The 14,416-nt window shown below is 32.5% G+C and overlaps 1 protein-coding gene across 1 annotated transcript in view; it reads left to right on the forward strand.

The window, feature by feature from the left end:
• nrm (neuromusculin) overlaps nt 1–14,416 on the forward strand; it is an 851,931-nt gene that overhangs the window by 451,971 nt on the left and 385,544 nt on the right. Inside the window, exons 7-8 of the mRNA XM_081726627.1 lie at nt 3,778–3,944; nt 6,126–6,146. Coding sequence (XP_081582753.1) covers nt 3,778–3,944; nt 6,126–6,146 — 188 coding nt within the window. The remainder of the gene's footprint in view (nt 1–3,777; nt 3,945–6,125; nt 6,147–14,416) is intronic.

A 14,416-nucleotide genomic window follows, 5' to 3' on the forward strand; every position in this document is an offset into this window, starting at 1 on the left:
TTGCCTGGTACCTTTGCCCCATAATGTATTCTGCAAAAGCATTCAGAACATGAGGTCAATTTTCAGTTGAGGTAATTTTCTCGTGATTTAGTTCGGTCTGATATGGTGAATGAGACTCAAAGAAAAAAAAATAAGAGGAGGTCAAAAAAATTTTAGCTCTACCAATTACTGTAATTCAGTGACCATATAGGAGATCAGTTGCAATTCTCCCAAGTTCCACAAGCTAGCAAACAAAGGTTAGTATTTCTTTTGAGGCCTTGCTTGAAAGGCTATACTGCAAAATTGCTACTTACGGCTCTAAGTATGAAGGTTAATGTTTTAGATTATTTGAACGTGCCTGTACAAGTTTACATAATACATGTAAATAGATCTTGCCTTAAACTACTTTGCTAATACAGTTGTTTATTAATCTTTAATTAACTTCTATCTTAAAAATGATTGACCTGTTTAAAAGTGTGTGGCATATGCACTATTTTTGATTCTTAAACAGAATTTGATGCTTTCTCCCACAATTTAAACTCGTATATCTGAAGATTTGTAAATCGCCTGCTACTAGGTTTGAATTCCTGCTGAAACTTACATATCCTTACTCTATATGACACATAAAAGGTTGTACATAAAATGAAACAAAAGTGAAAATTAACTTTAACGCTGAATTGCAAGCTGAAAATGTTAGAGCTCATTTTGTCATGTTTCACATTTAAGACCATGAGTCTGAAAGCAATCGAGTGTTGTCTCGTCATTGCAAAACTTCATCCACACCAGCAAATGAGGTCTATCGTTGTGGCTTCCACGGTTCATTATAGTGATTGCATCAGTTGTATTTTCGATCGATGCTCGTAAATGCTCGCATCTAGCGACCGCTTGATCACTCAATATTCAAACATCGTTACAAAATGAACCAGCTGTGTAATAATGCACGCAAGCGAAGTTTACATGTTCCAAGATTCATCAACACCTGTACAGTAATACTGTAGCTTTCACATAAATTACTATATCAAAGAGAGGTCTATGCTCTCTATGCTCTTTCCAAGATTTAATGCTGAGATTTTCGTTAAATCAAGAGAAACTACGGTGCTCTCTTCTCGCCGTTACTGCTAATTTATTTCTAGTTTTTCTACCGTAATATACTGATTATTTTCAGTCTATAATGAATACAGTCGAAATTCGTAGTTAAATTACTGTATACTAATGAAATAATTTATTTGAACAAAAATTACAGATTGATCTTAAACAGATTTCATAAGCATTTACATTATGAATCAAAAACAAGAAATTATATATATATACGATAAACATATTCTACGTCACAAAATAATTAGCGTTCATCTATCTTCTAAAAAGAAAATTTTAGTACTGTTTAAGAATAGTCCGTCCTAAAATTGGAATTTTTACTGTTAAAATGAGTGAATGCATATAAAAGAGAATTGTATAGGCACAAAAGCAGCAGATCTTGTGACGTAGTACAATAGGTGGTTGCGCTTGGAACTGCGACCGTCTCTCCACAATTTACACAAAATTCTCTAAGAGTACTTCTTCTACTTTCTTAATTGATAAACTATGCTCTGTGATTATATTATTTACCGGGAATATGTGTCAACGAAATAACTTTTATTTGTAGATATTTACACAATCAAATTCAATGCTTTCATTACTACTACTAACAGATTAACTATTATAACATATGGAACTTGGAGGTTCAATGTCACATTCACAAAGGCTGTCTCTTGTCTTCTGTCCTGAGCCCACTGGATACAGTTTCTACTTTGTATTCTTATTTCTGCGAGATCCATCTTACTATTGTCCTTCCATTTGCGCCTGGTCTTCCTAATGGTCGTTTTCCGATTGATATTCCAGTCAAGACTTTGATAGCGTTTCTACTTTCTTCCATTCTAGCTACATGATCTGCCCACCTAAGCCTCCTAGACTTGATGACCCTAACAATGTTTGGTAAACCGTATAAATTATGTAGTTCCTCGTTATGAAATTTCCACCATTCCCCATCCCCGTTTCTCGTGCGTCCGAATATTCGTCTCAGGATCTTGTTCTCAAACATTTTCAGTCTATGCTTTCCCTCAAAGTAAGCGATCATGTTTCGCAACCATACAGAATAACATGCACTATTATCGTTTTGTATATTTTAACCTTCAAATTTGTCGACAGAATTTGCGACGACAAAAGATTTTGAACTGGATAATAACACGAATTCCCTGCTTTTATTCGACATTTAATTGCTTCGCGAATATGATTTTAGTCTGTTGATATTGACCCTAGATATTTGAAAGTATCCACTTTGTCGAAAGTATCCATAATTTGCAATATTATGATCCCAGTATACTTCCATGTATTTAGGATTTCTGTATTTACTTCTAAACCCATGTCCCTGCAAACATTTAATAAGACTTCTGAATTTCTTCCATTACTACCAGCTTACAAAATTATACAAAATTATTAGCATTAAATAAAAGATAATTTACGGTAAATTGGTATGTATAGTTCATGAGAAAATCAAGAAAAACAAACGTTTATTGCTCTGAAGGTTTATTATTTACTGATGATAATTGGTAATTTTTATTCTGCCGGGAGATATTATTATTATTATTATTAATAAAAATATTATTAATTTATCTCCTGTATATGTAACAAACATACATCATTAATTAACAAATTGTATATATTGTTTTTTGTTCATTCCAAATGGTGACATATTCTAACATCATCACACATAGGGTCGTGGTGGCTCAGTGGTAGAGCGTTCAACATCTGGTGCATGGCTGTCCCTGGTTCGATCCCAGCACGCGCCAAGTGAACTTTGTGGTAGATAAACACAGTGTGCGTGGGTTTCCTCGGGGTTCTCCCGTTTCCTACCACTGTCTTCATTCCACCATTTCATCCATTTCTCATCATCACCGTCTTCTTTAGTTTAGCCAGCATAACCGTGAAACGTAAGACTTAGATTCCATTTCATTTCATTTCATTTCATTTCATCATCGCATGCTCTTAAGAGCCTGACATACTAAATATAATAAAATATTTTTATTTTGGTTGTTTTTCATAAGTGAAAGGAGATAATGAAATACAACTTACCACAATCATAGATAATGTTATTCTATAACAGAAAATATGAACCTGAAGAATTCTCAGTGTTGCTATCCATAGAAATTACTGTGTTGCCAGAATAACTTTTCCCCCAAAATCTAAATTAGGGCAGCGACTAGAGGAACGAATTCAACTGCATTTTATTAGGTATCATGTTTTGTTATCCTGTGAACTACTTTTTAAATAATATTATTATTTAATTTTAATAACTCTGTTAAAACTATTTTATTTATTACAAACTAAATACAAATATTATTTAAGTGTCTACAAAATGTACTTTTTTCTTTTTTCTTTTGTGCTTGTACGTCGTGTCTTTATTAATAATACCATCTAGGTGCAACAATCTCGCATATTGCTATATTTAATATCAACTTTTAAACACAATGACACATACCCTTTATGCAATAAATTACTTTCTCGGTAGCAGGTATATTGTACAGTTCGTGTGAAGCACACATTTTTCATATGCACTCAAAATTATTTTACTCGTGCTTTTTTGAAAATGTAAAATTAAAATTTTTGTTCTTTATTAAACGACTTCTCGCTTGTTTGGTATGAGTCAATGCTTAAATGTGCAGGAAGGCAGAAGAGAAGAAAGAACTTTTGAAATGTTTCCCTAATTGAAATGTTTTACGAGATTAATTGCCGCTCTTTAATTACCTTTGCTTTGTTTTCCAGTCCGACCACTGAAGCTAGAATTGACTGGAGTGGAGTTGTCGGTGGTGCAGGGCACCAATGTGAAGCTTCAGTGCGATGTGGCCGGAGCACGACCGGCGGCCAACATCACATGGTTCAATGGCACCGTCCCATTCAGCGAGCATATAAGCTCCTCCAATACCTTGCAGGTAGGTACAGTTTCAACTCTCATGGGATAGAGACAGAAAAAACATTCCCTACATAAAGGTTTTTAGAAACATATTTTAACCTGTTAAAAAAATAACACTTTTAAATTAATGAAAAATTGGCTTAGAAATATGCATTCCCTCGTTCTACAGATGTAGTATGAAAAATTATGAGATTATTTTCATAGAAATTTTGTTACAGAACAGAAATATATTGCCTTATGGATAATGTTTCGTTCTTTTCTGAATATCATAATATGACAGAGAATATTCAATATTGTTAACTACCTTTTTCTTCTCTTGCTGTCAAACAGGGTAGTTCTTACACGATTTCTAAACCTATCCTTTAGATAACAAACGACAATACTGATTCGTTTTTACCTTTGATTCCACAACACATTATTTTGTAGAAACGCTATAGGGTTTATTCCTATTACAGAATACAACATTGTAAGTCCTCCTTACTACATTTAGGGTACAAAAATGGATGTATCTCATGTTCAGCTATTTCTAATACAACATTGTAAGTCCTCCTTACTACATTTAGGGTACAAAAATGGATGTATCTCATGTTCAGCTATTTCTAATACAACATTGTAAGTCCTCCTTACTATATTTAGGGTACAAAAATGGATGTATCTCATGTTCAGCTATTTCTAATACAACATTGTAAGTCCTCCTTACTACATTTAGGGTACAAAAATGGATGTATCTCATGTTCAGCTATTTCTAATACAACATTGTAAGTCCTCCTTACTACATTTAGGGTACAAAAATGGGTGTATCTCATGTTCATATATTTCTAATACAACATTGTAAGTCCTCCTTACTACATTTAGGGTACAAAAATGGATGTATCTCATGTTCAGCTATTTCTAATACAACATTGTAAGTCCTCCTTACTACATTTAGGGTACAAAAAGGGATGTATCTCGTGTTCAGCTATTTCTAATACAACATTGTAAGTCCTCCTTACTACATTTAGGGTACAAAAATGGATGTATCTCATGTTCAGCTATTTCTAATTAATGATCATATCAACTCAAATTTTCTTCAAATACAGTACTATAATTTTAATATGATTTATCATGTTTCATACAACTTCTGTTTATTCTGTTCTTCTTTTATTGATAATAAATATATTACTTCAATTTTAAATACTTGATCAGTTTTAGTTCAAGGTAAGCCTACACTTAGTTGGTTAGTAGGTTCATGTCTTATTAAAGTTTATAAATTAACAGGATAATTAAGTGCAAACCCATACTTCTCCAGCACAGAAAAATAAGTTCCTGGCAGTAGGTTTTATTACGGGTATTCTAGCAGCTCTCTAAAAAAAATTCATGCAGTTTACCCTCTATTAATCTCTTTGTCTTGCCCTAAATATTATCCACGTTAGTACAGGTAATAATTGCAATATTCACCTTGTTTTCCTTCCTTTAACAATATTTTCTTTTACTTCTCCAAGAATAAAATTGCTTCTCCAACTTTGAGAGTTAAAATTTCTTCTTTAATAATTTCCAAACTTGTTCTTCCTTCCACACCTTCTCCAATACTTCATTATTGTTTTCCTGTTCTACCTCGTTAACTTTCCTCACTCTTCTATCTATTACATTTGAAACATTGTTACTTGTGTTTCATTACTTTATCTAGGCTCTGCAAATACAATGATTCAAACAATTTTTTTCAGTAGTATTTGTAAAAACCCTCTGAGTAGTTACATACATCCTTTCATTTAAGTAAGTTTAAGCATTAACAGCATGGCCGACCTCAAAATAAGGCAAAGGGGCAATTGTTTACCCTTGAATTTTTGAAAGAGTTCAGTTCTTCGAAATAAATCTCAAAACATTAGATTTGCTTATTTGCACAGAATATTATTTAATATACTTATGGTAAATACTTTAACTCTATAGTATATTTATTCTAGTTAATGAAGTTAATGAGTGCGTAAATACTGGTTGTTTTTTGTGAAGTATTCTTATATACATTCGTGCATAAACGTATATATATTCACTCGCGACTGTGCTAATGTGTCTTTCTTTGGCCCCTTTCTCCCTTTGGAAAAAACTCCTGCTAGCGTCCCTAATAACAATGTTCAGACACTTTATTGATTATGAATGTTGAATGTAATGAATGTTTTCTTAGTGATTTTTTGTAACGACAATCCTGTTTCTTCCATTCATGCAGCCAAAAACTAGGGTAGTCGCTGTAAGTATAAACTATTCATTTTTATTTTTATTTTAAGGAAAGGGACATTAAAAATATTATCTGAAAACTAAAAATCCATAAGCTTATATTATTAATATTATTATTATTATTATTATTATTATTATTATTATTATTATTATTATTATTATTATTATTATTATTACAGTTAATCATTCAATTCAGTTCCTTGGTTTTTAAATCGTACTAATACGTTATATGATTTTATATATATATTAGAATAATTTGATCGTGAATAGATACAATTTTTATAGACCAATTATAGCATTAAAAACAATTATAAAATTAATTGTTCATAGTTTATAGTGTACATAGTGTACATAGTTTTAATGAATTATCTAATTTACAGTAACTTAAGTTCAAATTCATAGCTACTGCATACATTAGAAAAGAAATTGAATAAAGAATAGATGGATTATTCTGTCTGATCATGATTTCAAACATGAGAGCTGTGTTGCTAAGGTATAATGGATCCTCAATTTTCTAGAAATAATTTGACCATATGCACTTAGGTAATGTCTTCGCCTTTAGCATACGTTTTTCTCGCTGGTAATATAGCACACACATATATAATATACTGTGGTGAAAGTAACAAATCAGCATACATCGTTTGCAAATTATAAAGGACGACAACTAAAATCACTTCTTTAAATTTACGCACATGGAACAATTACATCAAGGCATAGGCACACATCTGAGTAGTATTTGCATTTCAGCCTAACGCCTCCATATTTTTCAGTTACTAATGGAAGATGGGCAATATATACAACAACATTGTATGCATGTATATGGCTACTCATATAACGAAGTCGCAAACATGAAAAAACCTAACACTAGGGTAGAATACAAGTTACATTCTGATGTATCTGATTATTTGTAGCTTGGCTATTAGGTTGGCATTCGAAAGGCTGCGTCATTCACCACCATTGTGTAAACGTGACAAGGTATGTAAATAGCATCATCGTGTTCCTATACACATTCCATTGTCCGCCTGTGCACTATTTGCCATCTCATTACTGGACAATGCTGCAAGTAATGGCATGTAGCATGGATACATAAGCTCGTGTCAAGTAGAAATCTTCCCTCCCTCTCGCTTCTTGTATTCTGCAGGCCATGTTTGTGTCACAAGAAAAAAGTATTTAAATAAATCTCAAGACTAAACTAGCACATACTAATTACGTTGCAATAATTCCACTTAACAATTGAAGAAATTCTGCACGTACTTATAACAAAAACTAATAAAAGGAAGGATATCCGAATGCCTAGTAAAATTTCTCTTGTTTCAACCTTTTGCCGATATAAGACTTAAAATGGAATTTTACGCTCGATAGAACCATGGATAACTGTCTTATAGAGTATATAAACTTTAAAAAGAAGAGTCTGTGATTAATATCTCAGTTGTTGGAGAGAGGTCGCAGCAATCTTTGACGTTAATATTTCAGATATATCTATATCTATATCTATCTAGCTATCTACATTATATATATATATATATATATATATATTCACCCTGCTTAGCTCCAAGTTCACATTGTTCTTGTGTTTTCTGTGTGTCAGATAAGAAATGGATGTGTAGCATGTTATATGAGATTTGCATAGTTAATTGATTGTGGAAATGAAGATGTGACGATGTTTCTCTTGGAACATAGATTTGTTGAGATGCAGATTTGATTGCCTGTTTTAGTTTGTGAAAGTCAGGAGGTGCAGAGATAAGAACTAAGATCCAATAAACCAGCTAATCAGTTGTTCACTTCTGATTTCTATGTTTGTGTTGACGATTACGTGAGCTCCTATGTGTCTTCCAGTTTGTCTTTATCATCTCTGAACGTTTACGTATCGGACTGTTATTCTTTTCTATTATTATTATTTGATTCGTTCTGTGGTTTCGGATAATAGTTAATAATTTTCTTCCATTCTTCCTGATGAAATTACTTTGGTAAGAGCACAGTCACAGTTTATGGGATTTCGATTCAGATATTTTCTTTAATAATAAGTTTAGGTGGATACCAAAGCTTACTGTAAAAATGACTCTGATACTGTGAGCTTTCTTGTATCCCTCGTCTAACGTGTAGCACAGTAGTCGCCAAATTTATAAAGCTTTTGAGCTACCGTATACCGTTTTCAAATCCAACTGTGAGCTACCAACCAAAAGAACTTACAACTTTTTAAAAATAAATCTTACATTTGTTTATTGCCTATAAAGTTTTATTTCCGGTAAATGTGAAATCAAACTATCCAAGTTAGTAAATGTCTAATATACACACGAAAAACATAACGTGCACAACCCCACGCCTTTACAATCAACTGTGAGATGAGGTTGACAATGGCAGTTGTGCGGGAGAAACAAGCAGTTGTCGTCAGCACCTCCTGTCGCTAGCGTCAGCTCAGTTAACGAATCAAAGTTAGCCAACCCAGAGCTTTAACGCGATCTACCGAAAATATCCCCGCGAGCTACTAGTAGCACAATAATTTTTATTAATGATAAGCTTCGTTATATTTGGGTTAACTTTCCCACAACAGAAGCAAACTTTGTATTCTTGAATTGTTGTGTATGATGGTCGTACTGGAAATAGTTTCAGTGTAGACTACCCCTTGTTACTTTCGGATTTCTGTACTTTGTAGTATTTTTTTTCGTAGCATCAACCATTCTTGGTGAGTTGTTTCAATTTTCCAGTACGAAAGAAGGCGTTCTAAATCGGATTGTGATTTGCAGTAAGTTGGAAAATATATTACTCACAGAAGGGATGCATTACTGTAGGAGTTATAATTATAGTAGAAAATTGAATTATCGCATGTAAAATAATTTTATATCACATATAAAAGAATTTACATGTGATGTGAATTTTATATCGCATGTAAAAGAAAGAACTCTGTCCTGTCTCCGACTTGTCCATTTGCAAGATTCATAATGGGAACTAATGTTATTAATGAAAGGATGGAAGAACAGGACTCATATTTTACATGTGATCGGAGAGATATACGAATTGTAAACAAGGATGAAATCCATGTTTATTGATTTCGAAACATCTTCCTCTTTGAAGGAAATATTACATTTGTAGCATTTAAAAAGGATGCAACAATACTGAAAGAATGTTGTTTTGATTAACTTGAGGAAGTAACCCAAGATAAATGTAACTTAACATTTCTGTCTATAACCCCCTTCAAGTATTTCATAGAAATGGACATACTGTTGTTTTTTACCTTTACCTAAGATTATAAACTTGGAATAATAGTATTACCATAATGTGTGTTTTTTTATAACTTTAATCGAACGAAGTGGTCCATTATGTCCATTCACACAAATTCGGGTAAAACATGATTTAGGATTCAGATTCCTGGGCTTTCGGGATCTATGGCCGTGTTTAGCCCGTCTGAGGGATAATGTCCGTCTTTGATTACACTATCTGTGGAAAGGGAAGTGGCCTGGGACCTATATGTTAGGTATAATCCCGTCATTTATCTGGTGTGAATGAAGAAAACCTCACTCAGGATGGATCACCTGAAAAAGCTTTTATACTTTTTGACCGAGTGTCCCCAAAGGGAATCGAATGCAGGACCGCTTGCACCAAAGACAACAGCGTTAGCGACTACGCTGCGCGAGGCAACAGGAAAAACATGAAATATTTATCGTTATAAAGCTATTAAAAATGTCCTGATCAGTTGAAATTGTGTTACTTATCAGTAACAATTATACTAGTAACGTTAGATAAATTCAGTGTTCATAAGTAATGGTTGTTGTTTCAGAAACAAAGAGTTTTTACGTACATCTAACAAGTTTTGTGAATGACATTGTATGTTATTACATATAATCCTCTTGAATTTAATTTTATTAATAAGACTTAATTATTTTTCTCTGGAGAAAAGGAAAGCACACTCAATAGGTCTACTTTAAGAAAATTATTTAGCAAAGAATGTGTATGGAGTCTTTAAGATCTTTCGTTGCTAACTGTATAATCTTCTTTGTGTAAATTTCTTCATAAATATTATTAGTATTTGCTGTTGTTTCAGTAGCACTGTATTAACACTAAATACAATTATTTGTAAATGGTAAAGTTTGTGAACGGATGTGGTTAACCGCTTCTTATGAGAGAGTCTGAACCTAATCTCTCTATATATATTAATCGTAATTTATTTTGAATTTCTTATGTTTTGAGGTAGTAAGAAGATAAAGGGAAAGGGAATTTAAAAAAAGAAAGAAGATTTCACTCACAATGTCTTTCCTTGGGAATGAAATGAGCAATTCTCATTTCGAACAGTCAGCAACTAATCATATTTCTAATTTACCTTGAAATTAAACATTCCTGACGATCCAAATGAAATTGGAAAGGGTCTTGATGTTGAAGGCATTTAATGATCAACTTCTACGAATTCATGGATTAGGAAATAATTCAATTTCAAATGAATCTAGCTATATGTGTTCTTCTATCCCATTAATATACGCACAAGAGTATGCAACATATAGAAAGTTATCCGTCCTCAAATATTTGATTATCTCTCAGTGAGTGAAAATATATAACTTCTAAATTATTGCTGATTATTACTGAAATATTCCTTTATTATCGTTCCGTAGTTATTGATTTTGTGGTATCCTGATTAACTTCTTATAGGCTTCGAAATGTTCAACCTTTATGTATCTAAATATGTAGCAATTTCCGCAGTTATCTCTGCAAAACTTGATTCATGTTGAAGATACTTTTACAAAATTGTTTATAACATTTCGCAGATTTTACGCATTTGTAATAGTGGCTTCATTACTGCTTAAATATTTAATTTCTGTACTTGACTAACTGTAGCAATATCCTGAAACTTACAATTTGTTTTTCTCTGATGGATTATATAACTCATTGATGGGCAATTAATAATGCACTGCAGACCAAGGCAAATTAATAACTGTACTTTCGGGAGGAGCATTTTTCATTTCCCTTGTCCCTCTCCTAATGTGACAGAAAGTTAAATGTACGTAAATCATTCATGTTTTGAATCTTCGTTCTATTCTACATGTGATGATTCTTGTTTCATATGTCTGGATTAATTATGGCGTGAACTACGAATATTTCGAATTAACTATAAAATGGGTTTGGTACAAACACAGTCTTACCATGCAGAATGAACTGGGTAGCACGTTTTTTTCTTTTTTTTAAGTTTACACAGTTAAAAATCGTCTTGATTCTGGTATATTATGATACTTTTCCTGTTATGTATGGATTTACAAAAGAACAATTTATACATTTTTCACTTTCATTTACTAGCCAGATCCAGCCTATAAACTGTCATTTGTTCATCCTGATGTAATTTGTAACATTGAGTAGTTAGGACGAGGTCTCAGGACAATAGCTTCGAAGTTTAATCCATTGTATAGGGCCATAGCAGCTCAGTAGTGCAAAATTTATCTATGATGTGATGCTTGTTCGTTTGATTCCAAATTACGTGAGTTTGAAGCGGATAACAAACACCATGTCCTCGCTTTTACTTACTACTCTTCTGGAAGTTTGTCGGTGTGATTCACATACACCCCATAACATGACAAAGACTAGCTGTTTGAAATACACAAGAACATGTTTAAAGTACTTTAAATTAATACTACCCAAAATATTTTGTTATGCTTGAATCACTACTATTACAGTTGTAAAGAATTAAATGCTAGGTAAGTTGTAATAACGTAGCTGTCAAAGTTTTGAAAGAACTGTTAAATGTTATTTACTACAAATACAAGTAAGAGTAATGGACAGTTTGAAGTATTTAACAGTTTGCTCTCTCTTTGGTATTTAATTATTATGGTGTGAGTGTTAAGAACATAGAGAATCGGGCAACAGATTTGTTGCTCCAAGTAGTTTGTAATATATTTGTACATTTATAACTTCCAAAGAGAAGCCATGCTTGATAAGGATGTTTAAACATACGGTATTTAATTCGCTGCTGCATAATATTATTTCGCTTGGTCTTACCAAGCTTTCTCAAAGGTATAAATACTTTACCGAACAAAGCTATAGTAGTAAGTTAAAGAAGAACGTATTCATATCTTTATACCATGGTAAAAGTCGAATCAAGTCAAATATTGTACAATAAATATAAATTAGTTGCATAAGTATCTTCTTTGAAACTAACAAAGAACAACTTTTTCCTTGAAATTTACATTCTATTTATTTCTTTATAATTTATTTTTTCTGAGGATTATTTCGCTAGTTTCGGTACTGGCGTCCTCAGACGTTAATACAAAATTTTATGTCTAGTGTAACGTCTGACCAGTGTATGCTCAACTTTTGGTTTTTAATGTGTCTTAGGGTAAAATCACTGACATTAGCGGGAATCTTATCGAAATCACCAAGTTAGGAAAAGATATTACGTAAATACTCAGGAATAATATTTAGTTTATTTTTAAGGAATTTGTATAATTGTAGACGAACTATAAAATCCGTGCTAAGTGCCAAAATGAAAAAGTTGAGTAAAAAAACCTAGATTTTACTTCAGAACTGATGGGACATATAGCCACGTGCATTCTTCTGGCGATTATTTGAACTAATTCACAGTGAATACCAAATAGACCGTTGTTCACGGAGCAGTATTAGGCACATAGCTCACATTGTGACATTAAACCAAACTTTTCCATTTTTAGCACTTAGCACGAATTTGACTTTGGTCTACAATTGTCCCTAAAATAAAAACAAGTGTTTAATTTTAGTTTGCCGCCACTTTCTCATTACTTACCATATATCTCTCTCTTGCAAAGTAAGCATAGTTTATTAAACTCGTTCGCAATAATGCATGGATTAAACTATTGTCATTCATCTCAATAAAGTAAAGACAATGCAAAGTACTCACTTCTATTAACTGCTGCTACTTGTTAGATTAATATTCTGTTCTTTCTTGTTCACCTTTGTACTCTCCGGAGTCAATTTCTCGGACTTACAACGTTGTCTCTTCTTTTTGGGATACTTGACTTGTATCTGAGTCATGCTTACTTAGGTACTCTTACAAAATTACTTACATTGCATATGCTTGTATAGGGGCTCTTTCTGTACTTGTAGCGTGATGTTTACGTTTCTGTTTTACTTTCTTAAACAAAGAAGGTTATACGCAATCATAATACATTGTTACGATGAGTTTAAAGGAGCTCTAATGAACAACAGATGGCAGAACGTTTTCGTTCTTTCCAATGTATTTTGAGCAGAATGATAATATTGAAAATAATTGATCAAATCCCTAAAAATGAATATTCAAACGTTGTCAAGACGCAAATTAAATAAATAATTAGACAATAATCTCTGCAATTGTTTTCATATTTTTTCATTGTTGAAAGAGTTTAATTACTGGAGACATGTTTCTGAAAAGTAAACTTGAGTGTTATTAGTAATAATAGAAAAAATATTTAAAAAACACTTGTATTTGGTTCAGTCAAGACTCAGCTTGTCTTTGAACACAGTTTAAATATTTATCCTTTTTAAATTTGATTGAATTATTTTGAATATTGTCGCTTTCTACAAAAAACATTGGAAAAACATGTGACACTTGCCTCCATCTATTGGTGATAGTCGAGCTTTTACACTTACCTAAAATAAATTTAGAAATAATTATGAATTTTTCTTTGAATATTTTATATTACTATACTACATCTCTTTAGCATATTTACTACTGTATTAAATTATTGAATACGATGAGTAGCACATAAAGGCCTTATATCTATGTAAATAAAATGAAAGTGGCTATGTTTGTGACTTAAGTGTTAAACCACCAGGCCGATCTCGATCAAATTTTCAACATAGATGAGGTTCAAGCCTGAGGTGATCTTTGTCATTTCACTTTGACGGTATAACGCATAGGACGAAGAGAGGTAAATATATAAAAATAATCGATATTAGTGCCGAATCCATAGTTTTCGGAGTCACTGAGATAAACAGCGATATTTCCGGTGCCGTTTATATCCAAATTCAGCCTCACAACTTGGAATAGGGAGGGGGAGTTATATAAAAATGATCGAAAATGACCGCTATCAGAGAGCGCTGTAGTAATAGTAAAAGTGACTGACTAACGAAACATATTATTAGGTTTTCTTATTTTAAGCCAGTAAAGCGGACACTAGCAATCAATATTAAGGTCGTTACATGCTACTCACCGTTCATACGGATGACATTTTAGAAGATCAAAATACACTAAATATCCTGACGGATGAAACATTGTGAGTTTTCTTGCTTGTTTAAATAAAGACTTCTTGTATAATCAGTTTTTTGAAATATTAGAGAATGCATTTCTCATGC

This window comes from Thermobia domestica, chromosome 9 (assembly GCF_964235325.1).
Source record: "Thermobia domestica chromosome 9, izTheDome1.hap1.1, whole genome shotgun sequence".
NCBI classification, from domain to species: Eukaryota; Metazoa; Arthropoda; class Insecta; order Zygentoma; family Lepismatidae; genus Thermobia; species Thermobia domestica.